Source organism: Hypomesus transpacificus, chromosome 3, assembly GCF_021917145.1.
Source record: "Hypomesus transpacificus isolate Combined female chromosome 3, fHypTra1, whole genome shotgun sequence".
NCBI lineage: Eukaryota > Metazoa > Chordata > Actinopteri > Osmeriformes > Osmeridae > Hypomesus > Hypomesus transpacificus.
Window position 1 is genome coordinate 13648108 of NC_061062.1, and position 12580 is coordinate 13660687.

The 12580-nt window shown below is 50.6% G+C and overlaps 1 protein-coding gene across 3 annotated transcripts; it reads right to left on the bottom strand.

Moving 5' to 3' along the window:
- Nucleotides 1-211: 211 nt before the first annotated feature.
- rpap1 (RNA polymerase II associated protein 1) lies at nt 212-12563 on the bottom strand. 3 transcript variants are annotated; one of them, XM_047017841.1, is made up of 26 exons: nt 12484-12563; nt 11764-11964; nt 11486-11640; nt 11177-11269; nt 10691-10862; nt 10385-10552; nt 9729-9980; nt 8256-8371; nt 7913-8011; nt 7620-7721; nt 7354-7521; nt 6881-7060; nt 6573-6707; nt 6129-6299; nt 5875-6032; nt 5467-5637; nt 5089-5284; nt 4756-4865; nt 4474-4666; nt 4134-4283; nt 3714-3856; nt 2915-3347; nt 2228-2578; nt 1800-1976; nt 1424-1480; nt 212-1085 (listed from the first exon to the last, which is right to left on the bottom strand). In XM_047017841.1, exons 2-26 carry the CDS (start codon nt 11945-11947, stop codon nt 954-956), a joined length of 4266 nt encoding a protein of 1421 aa, XP_046873797.1. In that variant the 5' UTR covers nt 11948-11964; nt 12484-12563; the 3' UTR covers nt 212-953. The 3 variants fall into 3 exon arrangements, with proteins under 3 accessions (XP_046873797.1, XP_046873778.1, XP_046873789.1); XM_047017822.1 differs by having other exon boundaries at nt 10691-10868; XM_047017833.1 differs by having other exon boundaries at nt 10691-10868; nt 11764-11950; nt 12484-12560.
- Nucleotides 12564-12580: the final 17 nt, after the last annotated feature.

Genomic DNA, 12580 nt, shown 5'->3' on the forward strand with positions numbered 1-12580 from the left:
TGGCGCCAGCCTGATGCATCCCAGCACTACTGGTTTGTTGTGTAAAGTCCTGCTGCTAACAATCACAGCCAAATCAAACTGAAGGAAACAAGCCTGCTGGAAAAGAAACAAAGACGTTTAGAAAGAACCTAAATGTATGATAACACAACACGTCTCCACGTGGGTTCAATGGAACAGAAGTTCTACTGAAGGGTCTGAGTGGAGTGTGCTCAAGTGCCTCCCTAAGCCTGCCAAACTGTTGTCTGAATCCTCACAGTCTGTCACACAAACACGCCTTTGTTCCCAATATCAAATGAAATGAAACTTCAAATTTGATTTTACACAGGCACTGGTTGAGACGGCTTCCACTTAAAAGTAACTGGGTCCATGCTGGTTAAGGTTAGAGGGATTCACAGAGAGGGTGTCTGGCACGGCAACAATGTGATGAGACCGAGCTCCCTAGTAGTCTGGTGTCTGACATCTTAGAAAGAAACCAGTTATTCTACATCTGACCAAGTGTGATATGACGTGATTTGTAAGCATCTTGGAGGGGGTCAGGGGTGTTTATTTTCTTTGTTAAACTCTGTTGTGGCAGCCAACCAAAACCACGTCTACAAATTTAGTTTGTGAGGGTTGAACCGTATGAGATGAATGTTAACCAGACAAATTGAAAAGGCATGGTGCTAAAAATGAAAACAAAACCATACCCCATGCATACTTACAAAACCATCTTTATTCAAAATAACAGTTTTGACAAAGCCACTTTCAGGCACTATTACAGCAATGTCTGTAGTTACTCAAATGTCTCCGACAATGTCCTCCCCAGTGAATCCAGCACAGTCTCAGACGTACACCAGTGAACAAAAAGGAATAGGAACCAACCCATTCTGCTCTATCACCCTCTCTCTCAATTCTCTCCTCTGTCCCTAATCCCCCCCACTTCCCCACCCTCCTCTTCAGCTCTGGAGCCCCACTCAGCTCTCAGGGGAGCCCAGGACAGCCTCCAGCCTGCGGGCCCTGACAGGAGGCAGCTGGTTGTAGGTGGAGAAGCCCAGCTCAGAGTGCTGCTCGGGCAGCTGAAACAGCAGCAGGTGGCCTCTCAACACCTGGAGACAGGAAGGGAGGGTGTTAAAAAAAGAGGGGGAGAGAAGGAGATACAACAGGAGGGTACAATCAGACACTTGGGAGGAGGGAACCAGCGGAGGGTTTGGAAAGGAGAAAAGTGGGGTTGGAGGGGTGAGGGTGGGGTAGAACCAGAACAAGGTAAGGAAGCCTGTCTAGACCCCGGGAGAAAACATGGAGTTAGAAACAGGGGAGGGGGGGTGGAGGAAGAACACTCAGAGAAAGAATGAGCTAGAGGAGAGCTAAACCAAAGGGTGGATTAGAGGGGAGGGAGAGAAGTGAAGTACTGTCAAATTGTTGAGGTGAAACGGTGCACAGCTACCTTGTCAGTCAGGTAGTGTGTTTTTCTCAGCATACTGCGTCGAGCTGACTCCACCTGCTGCAGTTGGGAACATGACGGTTATAAATTGGGGGGTTCTGCAAAGTATGCCATCTGTAACCACACACTAAAAGGTCACTCAGGAGTGAGTCATAAGAGAGTGCACGTTAATGCACGTGCACGTATGTGTTCGAGTGAGTGTGTGCGTGAATTATGTGTATGCTTGCATGTGTATGTGTGTGCGAATGTGTTTGTTGTCGTATGTCTGTGTGAGTGTGTGTGTGTGCTTGTGTTTGTGAATGTGTGTTTGCGCGTGTATGTGTGAATGTGTGTGTGCGCCCACGTGTGTGTGTGTGTGTGTGCGTGCGTGTGAGTGTACCTGTGCGGCAGCATCCTGAGAGAAGATGAAGAGGTTGAGGTGCGACAGCGCCACCACGTAGAGGACAGGACACCAGCGGTACTGCAGGGCTCCCGTCACCAGCGCACGGAAGTAGAGCCGGAGCAGAGGCAGGGAGTCTTCAGGAGGAGAGGTGAACCTCTCCAGAGGGAGGGACAGCTGCGAAAACCAGGCAGACAGTCAACCGTATATCTAAGTATACAAGTATTATATATTACATGTATACAGCATATTTCTATGTATATATATCTATATGTTCCCATTATACTTTCACATGGCTCAGGGGTTGGTCTCGTACAGAACAAGAGCTAAAGAGCGCCACCTAACGTCAACTGGGAGAATGTTTTTGTTGCTTCAGTTTATAGCTCCCATCAAAAAAACATGACCCTAGTCCTGGTCGTTATAGTTACCTGTTCCATGGAGACCCCCAAGGAGCGTAGAAGGCCTACGTGCTCCCCGAAAACCTCCAGCCTCATGGTGGCGCTGTAGCGTCTCTGTAGGGGAAGCAGCACCATGCAGCCAAACAGAGGGTCTCCAAAGGACACAGCCTCATACTGGGCCAGCAGGGCCGAGTACAGGTCCTGGAAGGAGGCCAGGCCTGGAGGGGGGGTGTTGAGGTCCAGAGTGTCCAGGCTGGAGGGCCTGGTCAGCAGCCGCAGCAGGGCCCAGCACAGCCTCTGGACCGGCCGCTCCAGGAACAGGTCGCTGGAGCAGAGGAAGACACAGGCCAGCCGTGCCAGTTTGGCCACGGGCGGGACCACCTAGGAGTGGGGGAGCCAAGGGACAGGGGAAAGAGTCGCTTAATTCGGGGTGAGACTCGTACGCACCTGCTTCAAACCCTCTGGGTCCTGGAAACACGCCAAGACGTCCCCAAACCCATCTGTCCCATTCCTCTCCTCCACACTTCCCCAGACATGCGACTCTGCCCGCTTCTTCTGCATCAGACACGCTTACTCAGGGGGGAGTGAACAGGCGCACACTCGAGGGACAAAGGGAAAATAATATTCTCTAGGACTCTTTGATGTGCATTTGTCTCTTTCTTTCCCCTCTTCCTCTCACCCCTCGTCCCCTGCCCGTCTCTCTCCTCCTCCACTCACCATGAGCACCTCCTCCCTCCAGACCTCCAGGAGGAGCAGCCACTGCAGACAATGTGTGACCGACTGCAACGCCCCCTGTGGTAGGTCCTCTACCTGAAGCCCTCCTCCGCCCACCACCCCTGCCCGCTCGTACAGGCTGACCAGCGGCAGGTAGGGCCAATCGGACGGCAGGGTGGGGCCCGAGAGCTCCGGGAGGAGCTGAGAGGCGATCGACGTAGTGCGGCCCAGATGAGCATCGCGGGAGGTCAGGACGGAGGGCTCCAGGTGGCCTAGGTGGGTGAGGTAACAGCCGCGGAGGGAGGGCATCTGGACACAGGCCTCACGCAGGAGAGAGCCCACCTTCTGGGGGGAGGGAGAGGAGGAGGAGGGGCCCGCCTCCTGGAGATGAAGCTCAGCCAGCTCTGCAGCCTCTGGACCTCCACTCTGTCCCTCTCTGAAACAAAACACAGAACTAAAGTCTGGATGGGATTTATAATCGCCGTAGTAACGTACTTTTGAACCCCAAAAAGAAGAGCCCCAACTGCGGACCTTCCTCCTCAGGCCCCTCTCATCTAGGTGTAGCTGCAGGCAGTCATACATGCATTCATTCAGTCATACAGTCACAGCGTGGGGTCGGAGGAGAGAGGCTCGGTCTGAGGCAAGCAATACCTTGGTATCCCAGATGTTGAAATAGGATTTTTTGGGGCTGCAATTATTTTACCACCAAATTTTGTCAGACTCAATTTTGTGCGAATGTCACCATTCTTATTAGAGCAGCCTGAATGTCTGAAGCTGAAGCAAACACAGAGCAGTGACTCACGGTATGAAGTCCTTGTTGAAGATGATGGTGGACAGGAGCTCGTGTACTAGGAACTCGCTGCCCGGCAGTAACCATGGTAACAGGACCAGCGCCACCTGATGGAGCAGAGAGGCGTGTCTGGCCAGCTCTGGATCAGCAGGCACCTGGCAGGAAGCAGGTACAGAACAACACAGAGGAGCATGGTCACCACGGCCTGTATGTGAAATACAAATACACATGACTGAGAAAGTCATGTGTATTTGTGTGTGTGTTAGACTGGTCAGGGGTGTGGAGGGGTCAGGGGTGTGGAGGAGTCAGGGGTGTGGAGGGGTCATGGGTACGGAGGGGTCATGGGTGTGGAGGGAGTCAGGGGTGTGGAGGGGTCATGGGTGTGGAGGGGTCAGGGGTGCGGAGGGGTCAGAGGTCAGGGGTATGACATACCACCCTATGTGCCAGTCTGAGAAGCAGGTAGAGGAGCTGGTGTTCGTGGCGGAGAAGCCAGGCGCTGGCATGGGACAGGTGAGGGGGCGTGGCCTTGCTACAAGCTTGTAGGTATACCAGAACACTGTCCGAGAGGAGGAGAACACTGAACTAGGGAGAGAAACAGAGAGAGAGACAGAGATGGGGAGGAGAATAGCCAGAAAAACGATAGTTTCACAGCATATGACACATGATTCTAAGGATTTACTTAAATAATACTCATTTCAAACTTAACTTGGATGTTGGACTTAAGTTGGATAATATACGTAAATGGTCAAGAGCAATCAGATCTCCATTCTACCTTGTGGCTGAGGCCTTTGTGGATGCCAGTGAGAGCGTCCAGGAGGTAAGCCAGGGCGGTGAGGAGAGGGAAAGGGGAGCTGGAAGCAGCTAGCCCCAGACGAGCTGTCCATCCTGGGCAGCCCAGGGCAGGCAAGCTGGGGGGGTTCTGAGGGCCTGGGCAGGACTGGGGGTTGCACACCACTGAACAGGACCTGGACCGCCCACAGATATGTAAGGTTCGACCGAGAGACACTGACTTTCGTATGCTCGAAGGGAAGATAGTAGCCAACACATGACTCACTTGAGGTTGTTGATGAGCCCCTGCACAGCCTTGTGGGATAGCAGCGGGAGGAGCACCTCTGATGTCATCTGCTCCAGCTCCTGGAGAGTGTCCACTGGGCGGAAACAGCTCTGAGACACGCACACAAAAACATTTATGAAGATGCTCGAGCAAGGCCTACGGTATGTGTGTGTATGTGTGTGTGTGTGAGAGAGAGTGTGTGCGCCTGTGTGTGTGTGTGTGTGTGTGTGTGTGTGTGTGTGTGTGTGTGTGTGTGTGCATGCGTGCATGCATGTGTACTGCTTGCATGCCAGGTGTATGTGTGAGCTTGTTTCTGCACGCGTGTGCAGCTACCTGTCCAGACAGCTGGGAGTAGTAGGCCCCCAGGTAGAGCAGGTATGCAGGTAGCAGGGTGAGACAGCTGGGCCTCTGAGCTGGGCTGTCCATCCCCCTCACACAGCCCTTCAGGAGGCCCAGCACCAGGGGCTGCAGACCCGACACATGACCCCACGACACTGGGGGGGGCGGGGGACACTCGGCACCCTGGAAACTGTAGTGAACAGAAAACGGTTTACTCTGTGACTCTAAAGACAGGACAGGATGGAAGGGCTAAGGGTTGATGTTGAGGCCTGTTTGGTTAAGGCCACAGGAGAACCTGGAGATGCCAGGGGGAGATGAATAGGGCCTATAGGTTGAGATGGCACAGGGTCCACACTGAGAACCAGGGCTTACCTAACCAGGCCAGCCTGCAGCTCCTGGTGGCAGCCGGCGGTGTGTGTGACCTGGGTGAGCAGGGTGACGAGGGCCTGGGTCCTCTGGAGCTCCAGAGCCAGCAGGGGGTCCCCAGGGGGCCGAGCATGTTGGCCAGACTGAAACACCCTCACCAGGACTGGGTACAGGTCTCTGGGGACACAGGAAAGGTAGATACACATTTTATGAAATAAACACAACCATTTAACATGACCCTTTTTACATAAAAACTGAAGATAGTATTTGTTCAAATCTAAGTTGGTGTGGTGGATCGGCTACAGATTTTCGAAGAAGTCAAAGTGTTACAAATCTGGCGACAATCTCTTCCCAGTTCAATGTCCAGTGTATGTGTCACTGTGTGGTCCATGTGTGTTGCTATGTGTCCCTCACATGTATGTGTTGGTGGCTTGTCCATAGCTGGCAGCCACAGCCCAGAGCCTGTATGTTTCTGTGGTGACCCTGAGGGCCTCCCCCTCCTCCAATAGCAGCGCTGCGGGGTCAGGGGTCAGGAAGCGGCACAGACGCTCCCGTGCCCCCAGAGAGTTCAGCTGGTGAAAGCAGAATACAGCGCAGGGTTGACATGGGAAAACAAACATAAAGGTCATGTTCCCTCACTGATAACAAAGCCCTGTAAGCATACTCACCACCCTGGCACAGACATTCCTACCGGAGGTGGACAGGACACGGAGCAGCTTCACCGCGCCGGCCAATGGCAGGCCATACACGGACAGGGGGAGGGGCAAAGTGGGTGTGGACCAGGAAGTGGGAAGGAACTCTGACATCACAGTCTCCATGAGTCGAGGGCAGTCCAGCACCTTTCCACGTCACAAACAGGAAACACTGCTTATACACAACAACATTTATGAACAAAGAAAAACTTGACCATGTCCTAAGAGAACTGAATATACTCTAACAAATGGGGTTAGTGTTTTCAGTTGGATTATAAAACAATGACATTATCTGCTACAAGGACAACCGAGTGGAAGAACGGTTTACAGTCAATGCATTTCCTCTCTCGTTCAGGTTGGTGTTGATGGCCCACTGTGTACGAACAGCTGAACGTCTTAGCTGCCATTGGCTGGTTGTACCTGGGTAGCAGCAGAGGAGGAGTGGCGTGCGATGCGGGTCAGAACCTCCAGCAGGTCCTGGACCACCCTGGGAGCAGGCCGGACCACCTCCAGGATGTAGCGCAGCCTGGGGAGCAGCTTCATCCGTAGCAGACCCTGGGAGGGAGGGAGGCACCGAAAGAGAGAGAGAGACAGAGAGAGAGATAGACATAGAGAAAGAGGAATGATTACAAAGCTGACCTCACGTCTTGAACCGTAGCAAAGGTGAGAAGACTCTGCAGATTAAAAGCGAAGTGAACAGACATAGCAACGTTGCGATCTCTGGTCACCTTGACGACATCATCACTGGCGACATCGTGATCAGTCTTCTTCTCCTCCTTCTCTTTCTGCGTCTCTCTGAATCTCTCCTCCAGCCCCTCGTCCTCCTGGTCCTCCTCGTCCTGGGCGGAGGGCAGCAGGGGGAACCAGGCCAGGCCGTGGAGCCAGGAGAAGCTGCTGTCCGCACAGTCCTGGGTGGAGGACCACACGGGCACAGGCAGAGGAGAGGCAGAACCACAACAGAGCTGTGAGGGAAGAACTCTCCTACACCCATTCCACGTCAAGATGTCTTGAGTCTCTACGCTCTGAACAGACTTCTGGAAGGACGAGGAGGTAATGCCATCCAGCCTCAGCCTAAAACCACTCTGCTTAAACGTGTCACTAAGAACTGACATTTGATATAGACGCCTCTGTCTTCATGGTCTGTCCATGTCTGTAGTCTGTTTGTGTCTGGTCTGTATGTATCTGGTCTGTGTTCTGTTACCTCATCCTCAGAGGACACCAGCAGGGCTCTGAGTGCATGCACAGCCGCTGACATCACTCCCCCCACACTGTCGTCCAATGAGAAGCGGAGCAGGAAGAGGAGGCCGGCGTCTAGGAGAGTGGCTACCATGTTGCCCCGGAGAACGGACACATAGTCCCCCGCACGCGCCTACGTGTTAACACACACACACATTAACACAAGGGGTTGAAGCACTGACATTCCACGTGGCTGTGTGTATATGTGTGTGTGTGTGTGCGTGTGTGTACCTTGTTGAGGATGTGAGCCAGCGTGTTGAGAGCCAGGCTCCTCTGCTGGATCACCTGACTGCGGGACAGCAGGAAGAGCTCCTGGAGGGAGTAGCCGGCCAGCTGGGAGGGGGGGGGGCGGGGGAGATAGAGGAGGACATCAATCAACACAAACCACCTGGCCAGCTGAGAGCATGAACAAGGGATTATGGGAAGGTGCCAGGTGCAGAACTAGCACAGTCCCAGTGTTCTAGGCCCTGTTTGAACTTCTTTTTTTTTTTTTTTTTACAATGGAGAGGTGGTCCAGTGCTGACCTCAGGCTCGTCTCCATGGTGATGCAGCCCTAGATGGGTGGGCAGGTCCTGGGTGGGCAGGATCAGGGTGCCAGCAAAGTCAAATCGTGCCTGCATGGCCTGTCACACACATAGAAACTGGGCAATTATGTCTCAAGATAAACCCAACCTCCCATCATCATCACACAATCACACCTTTCATCAAAAAAGACCACTGGCTCCTGAGTCTGGAATACAGATATATAAGCTTTGGATACTACAGGCACAAACCGGATTACAAAATCTAACATTAGGTTAGGCTATAGGTTGTAAGGGCTATAACATTGGGTTTAGTGTGTAGGGCCTAGGACAGAGGGTTTAGGACCTTCTTGGTGCCTCTCTTGCGGGGGGCGGGCAGGTCTCTGGTCCACTCCAGCTTGTCAGGCTCCAGCTTGTCCATGTGGAGCCACTCCTTCTGAGGCTGCACTGGCAGATCCTCCACTGGACAAACACACACACATTACACTCACACACACATTACACACACACACACATTACACTCACACACACATTACACACTCACACACACATTACACACACACACACATATTACACACACACACACATGACACTCACACACACATGACACTCACACACACATGACACACACACACACATGACACTCACACACACATGACACTCACATACACATTACACTCACACACACACATTACACTCACACACACATTACACTCACACACACATTACACACGGGAAACAGATCCCGAACCGTCCGGGAATAAACCCAACCCTGTCAAATGTTTTGCTTTCAGCCAGTTCTACAGGCTTAACATCAGTCTCAGTTCCCTAATCAGTGTCATCAGTTGTCTGTGCAGCAGATGCTGGCTGTGCTGGGGACGCCAAGATGCTGAGCTGTGCTGGGGACGCCAAGATGCTGAGCTGTGCTGTCCGAGCAAGAGGCTCACCCAGAGTAACATTACTGCAGGCTGAGCATTGAGCTGCAGCCATGCCTGCACAATAACCATCCTTCTCCTTCCCAGTCTCCATCCATCCTGGTCTGTCCATGCTGCTCCTCGCTTATTACCCTGAGTGGACGTGGCCTGGCTCTAACCACAACCCTGGCCTCAGCTCACTGCTAATTAGACAGAGTGGAATCAATGAGGGTCCAGCTCCAGTATTCTAGTCACGCGGCCAGCCAGCACTTCCTACTCTCTGCAATAAGAAATTAGTTCTATTGGTAAAATAAATGACAGAGCACTGAGATTAAACAGAAAATACGCCATCTTAACCTGCTGCCCGTACTACCTTGACAGAAGCAAGAGGTTGTCTATACTATAAATGTCCTTTAATTATATGAACTAAATTGGTGCATCAATAGCTAAGTGTTGCAACAGTGGCAAACGATGTAACAGTTTTATCGGCCTGTTAAATGCAGAGGCAGGGAAAGAGTAAGAAAGAGATGGAGGGGAAGGAGTGCATGTTGGCAGTCATCCAGGGGTGCTTGGTTGGCTGGGCTGGATAGCGCAGACAGAGCAAGCTCTCTATCTCACTCTTCTTTAATGGTGCTGGCCAGCACAAATTTTTTCTACTGGTAAGGACCTAATAAGTCTCTTATTACGTCCTAATTCCTATGCGAAGGACAAGGCCTGTACCTGCAAACTCCCAATACGATAGATCTGAGAATGACACCAGAAGACTAAATAGGTCAAAAAAGCAGTAAAACAGATCTGAACACTCCCCAACTTGAATCTCAGAAATGCCCTCTCTTCCTACTCTGCCCAGTCTCCAGATCTCTCATGTGTCTCTTGTAAAGCTGATACTCAGCTCACCATCGTACCTGTAATTGGAGGAGTCTGTTCTTCATCGCCCTCTCCCTCCTCCTCCTCCTCTCTCTCCATCTCCACCTCCACAAGGTCATGTTGTGGTGCTGGACGTCGTCTCTCTGACATCAGGGCCTCCTCAAGGCTCTGCCCCCTGGCCTGGTCCCTGTGTGGGGCCGACGACAGGGAAGAGGGGGGCTGGGGTGGGGTGGAGGACGACAGAACTTTCTGCGTTCCATGAGACCTCACAAAGTCCACCAGCTTGGGATCTGAGAAACAGAGTGATAATGTATATCTAAGACACAGATAAGTAAACAATCCAAAGCACGCTGTAAGCAACGTTTCCTACTAGTCAAGACCTGCTCTAAAGGCAGAGTCCACTCACAGCCTACCAGTATGATCAAAACGTACTGTGAATCAAGGGTTATGAGCAAAAAAGTGTTTGTACCCCAGACTTGCTGTCCATATCTTTTAAGTACTTTGCCATGAGTGGAGTTAGATCTAACGTGACAGAGGTTCTCTATGACGGTAGACTAAAGTCAAGAGTCATACTTCATCTGTAGACATCAATCTGTGTTCATCTGTAGACATCAATCTGTCAGGGATGCAATGCTCAAATTTTAATTGGCCACGCGTGAAGACAGATAAACAGTGAGACAGGGTTCTGACCTACCCAACTGGGCCAGCAGTTTCTTTTGCTCTTCCATGATCTGGCTCTGGGACATGGCCTGCAGCTTGGACTGGTTCTCCTGGTGGATTTTCAAGGTCTCCACCTCCCCACTGGACACCCTGAGTCCGTCTCCTGACACCAACCTGGAACCTGTTTCTACCCCCGATAGCCCTGTAGGGTGGGGGAGTACACATCCAACTAGAATGATTTTATCAGTACATTTTAGCTTCGGGAACCTATGCAGCAATTATATGCAGCTTTGGATAAAAGCTTCTGCCAAAATGAATATGTCATGATAACAGTACTTACTGTCCATCTTATAGGGGGGTTGGTCTGTCTCCATGGCAGCCACTGGAGGGAGGTTCATGTGCTTGGCAGCAGGTGTCTGAGTGCTGACTGCTCCCCTGCCCTCCTTCAGTCTCTGGGCTTCTATCTGACGGGCGAAGATGCTCCTCCTCCCTCCTCCAGGCTGGATGGGCACCTGGCACTAATAGATTATAGACATGCAAGCTGCCACATATCGACCCGCTCACATCCTGTTGAGGTTACTTTGCAGTGCCTGGTGAATGCAGACGATTCCTTGACTCTGACTACTAAAATACTGTGTGCACTTCTGATTTTTGATTTTCTGACGTACTTTTTTGTATGCACTATTTGTATGTCACTTGGATTAAAAGCATTTGCTAAATCTCATGTCAATGTAAAATGTAATAGAGTAATGCATGTGATGCATAAGGTAACAATTAACAATTCCATACAAAAAGTTATTCGAAAGTATTTGAGCTCCTGCAATACCTGTTTCTCTGTGTCGGAGCGATGCAGGACTTTAGGGAACGCAGTAACCGTGAACGCTGGTAGGGACACTGGAATGGCACTAGTGTCCCTCTCCTGGAGAACACAGAGGGAGAGAGGAGACAGACTACGTCTGAAAAGTCCCATACTCCAATGAACCCGTCAATATATTTGAAAATTGATCCTGTAAAACTGTAAATTTTCCTCAGGTCAAGGTAGCCCTATTTATATATTTCACATGAGAAACACATGAAACACAAGACACAAACCCAGACAGACACAGAAACTATGTGATGATAACAGTCCACTCACTACAATCCTTGAGAGAACAGCACTGATGTGCGTGTCGTGTCTGTCCAGCCTCTTCTCCGGGTCCTCGTCTTCAAAGTGGACTTTGGCACGCTCCGCCTTGAAGCGAGACTTCTTTGGGGGTGCTGGGGTCAGGGTAGGCATCTCCTCTGGTAGATCTAGAACACAGAATGGAAGTCATGCTATTAATGGAGGTCAAATACTAACGGAATAGGCTGTGATTATGTTATAATGGCATTTAATGGCACTTTATGTGCGGAAGATGATGATTACGTGTATACCAGCTATTGTGACTAGATCTCTCTGATCTTCTCCAGTGTCTTCTGGGCCTTTTCCTCCTTCTCCTCTTCTCTTGTCAGGCCTCCTGACCATCTTTACCGTGGAGGGGGTGCCCATGGCGAGAAACTGTTCCTGCTCGCGCAGGAGGTCAGCCTCCGAGTCCGAGGGCTTGGGACGCCGCAACATCCCCTTGGAAATTAGTACTGTAAGTTAAACACAAAAACAACGTAATTGTCTGTAAACAGTATATACAAAATTGGTCTTTCAGAAATGCATACGATAAACTGCACCTTGTAAAATTTGCGCAGATAACTTTATGTTCCTTAGCTGGATGTCACGAGACAAACTAGATAGCAAACTGGCTGCAACAAATTGAAACTGTCATCATCAAACTGTGCTTCTAGCTAGAGAGATTATGACAGTTGTTCAACAACACAAGATCGTAGCTACGGCTAATTTAAAACAGTTCAAAACACGTTAACGTAAGAGTATCGACGTATTACGTTTGCTAGCTGTTAGTTTGAGTTTATTTGTGCCAGAATTAACTGCTGTAGCTTATTTGCTGTGGCTAACTTGGAGCTAGCTTGCTTGCTAGACAACTAAGCATTTCTTTTGGGCTGAAGAAATCTTTAAATTCTAATCCGAACCAAATCTGATATTATTTAGCGAGACAACCCTACCTAAGAAACATTTAATTTAATTACTTGATACATTTCAAATACCTTAAATAAGAGATGGGTTATGTATTTGTAGAACTGTTACAACGTGAGACTCAGGCACACTGACTGGGGAAAGTGTTTGCTGTGACACAGAAAACTT

Bases quoted from the DNA above. Each gene is read 5' to 3' on its own strand.
- rpap1 (XM_047017822.1), bottom strand. From the start codon at position 11,947: ATGTTGCGGCGTCCCAAGCCCTCGGACTCGGAGGCTGACCTCCTGCGC. The intron at 11,270-11,485 runs GTGAGTGGACTG...TGTGTTCTCCAG, and splicing joins CTGTTCTCTCAAGGATTGTA to GAGAGGGACACTAGTGCCAT. The intron at 1,086-1,423 runs GTAGCTGTGCAC...TCCTGTCTCCAG, and splicing joins CACACTACCTGACTGACAAG to GTGTTGAGAGGCCACCTGCT.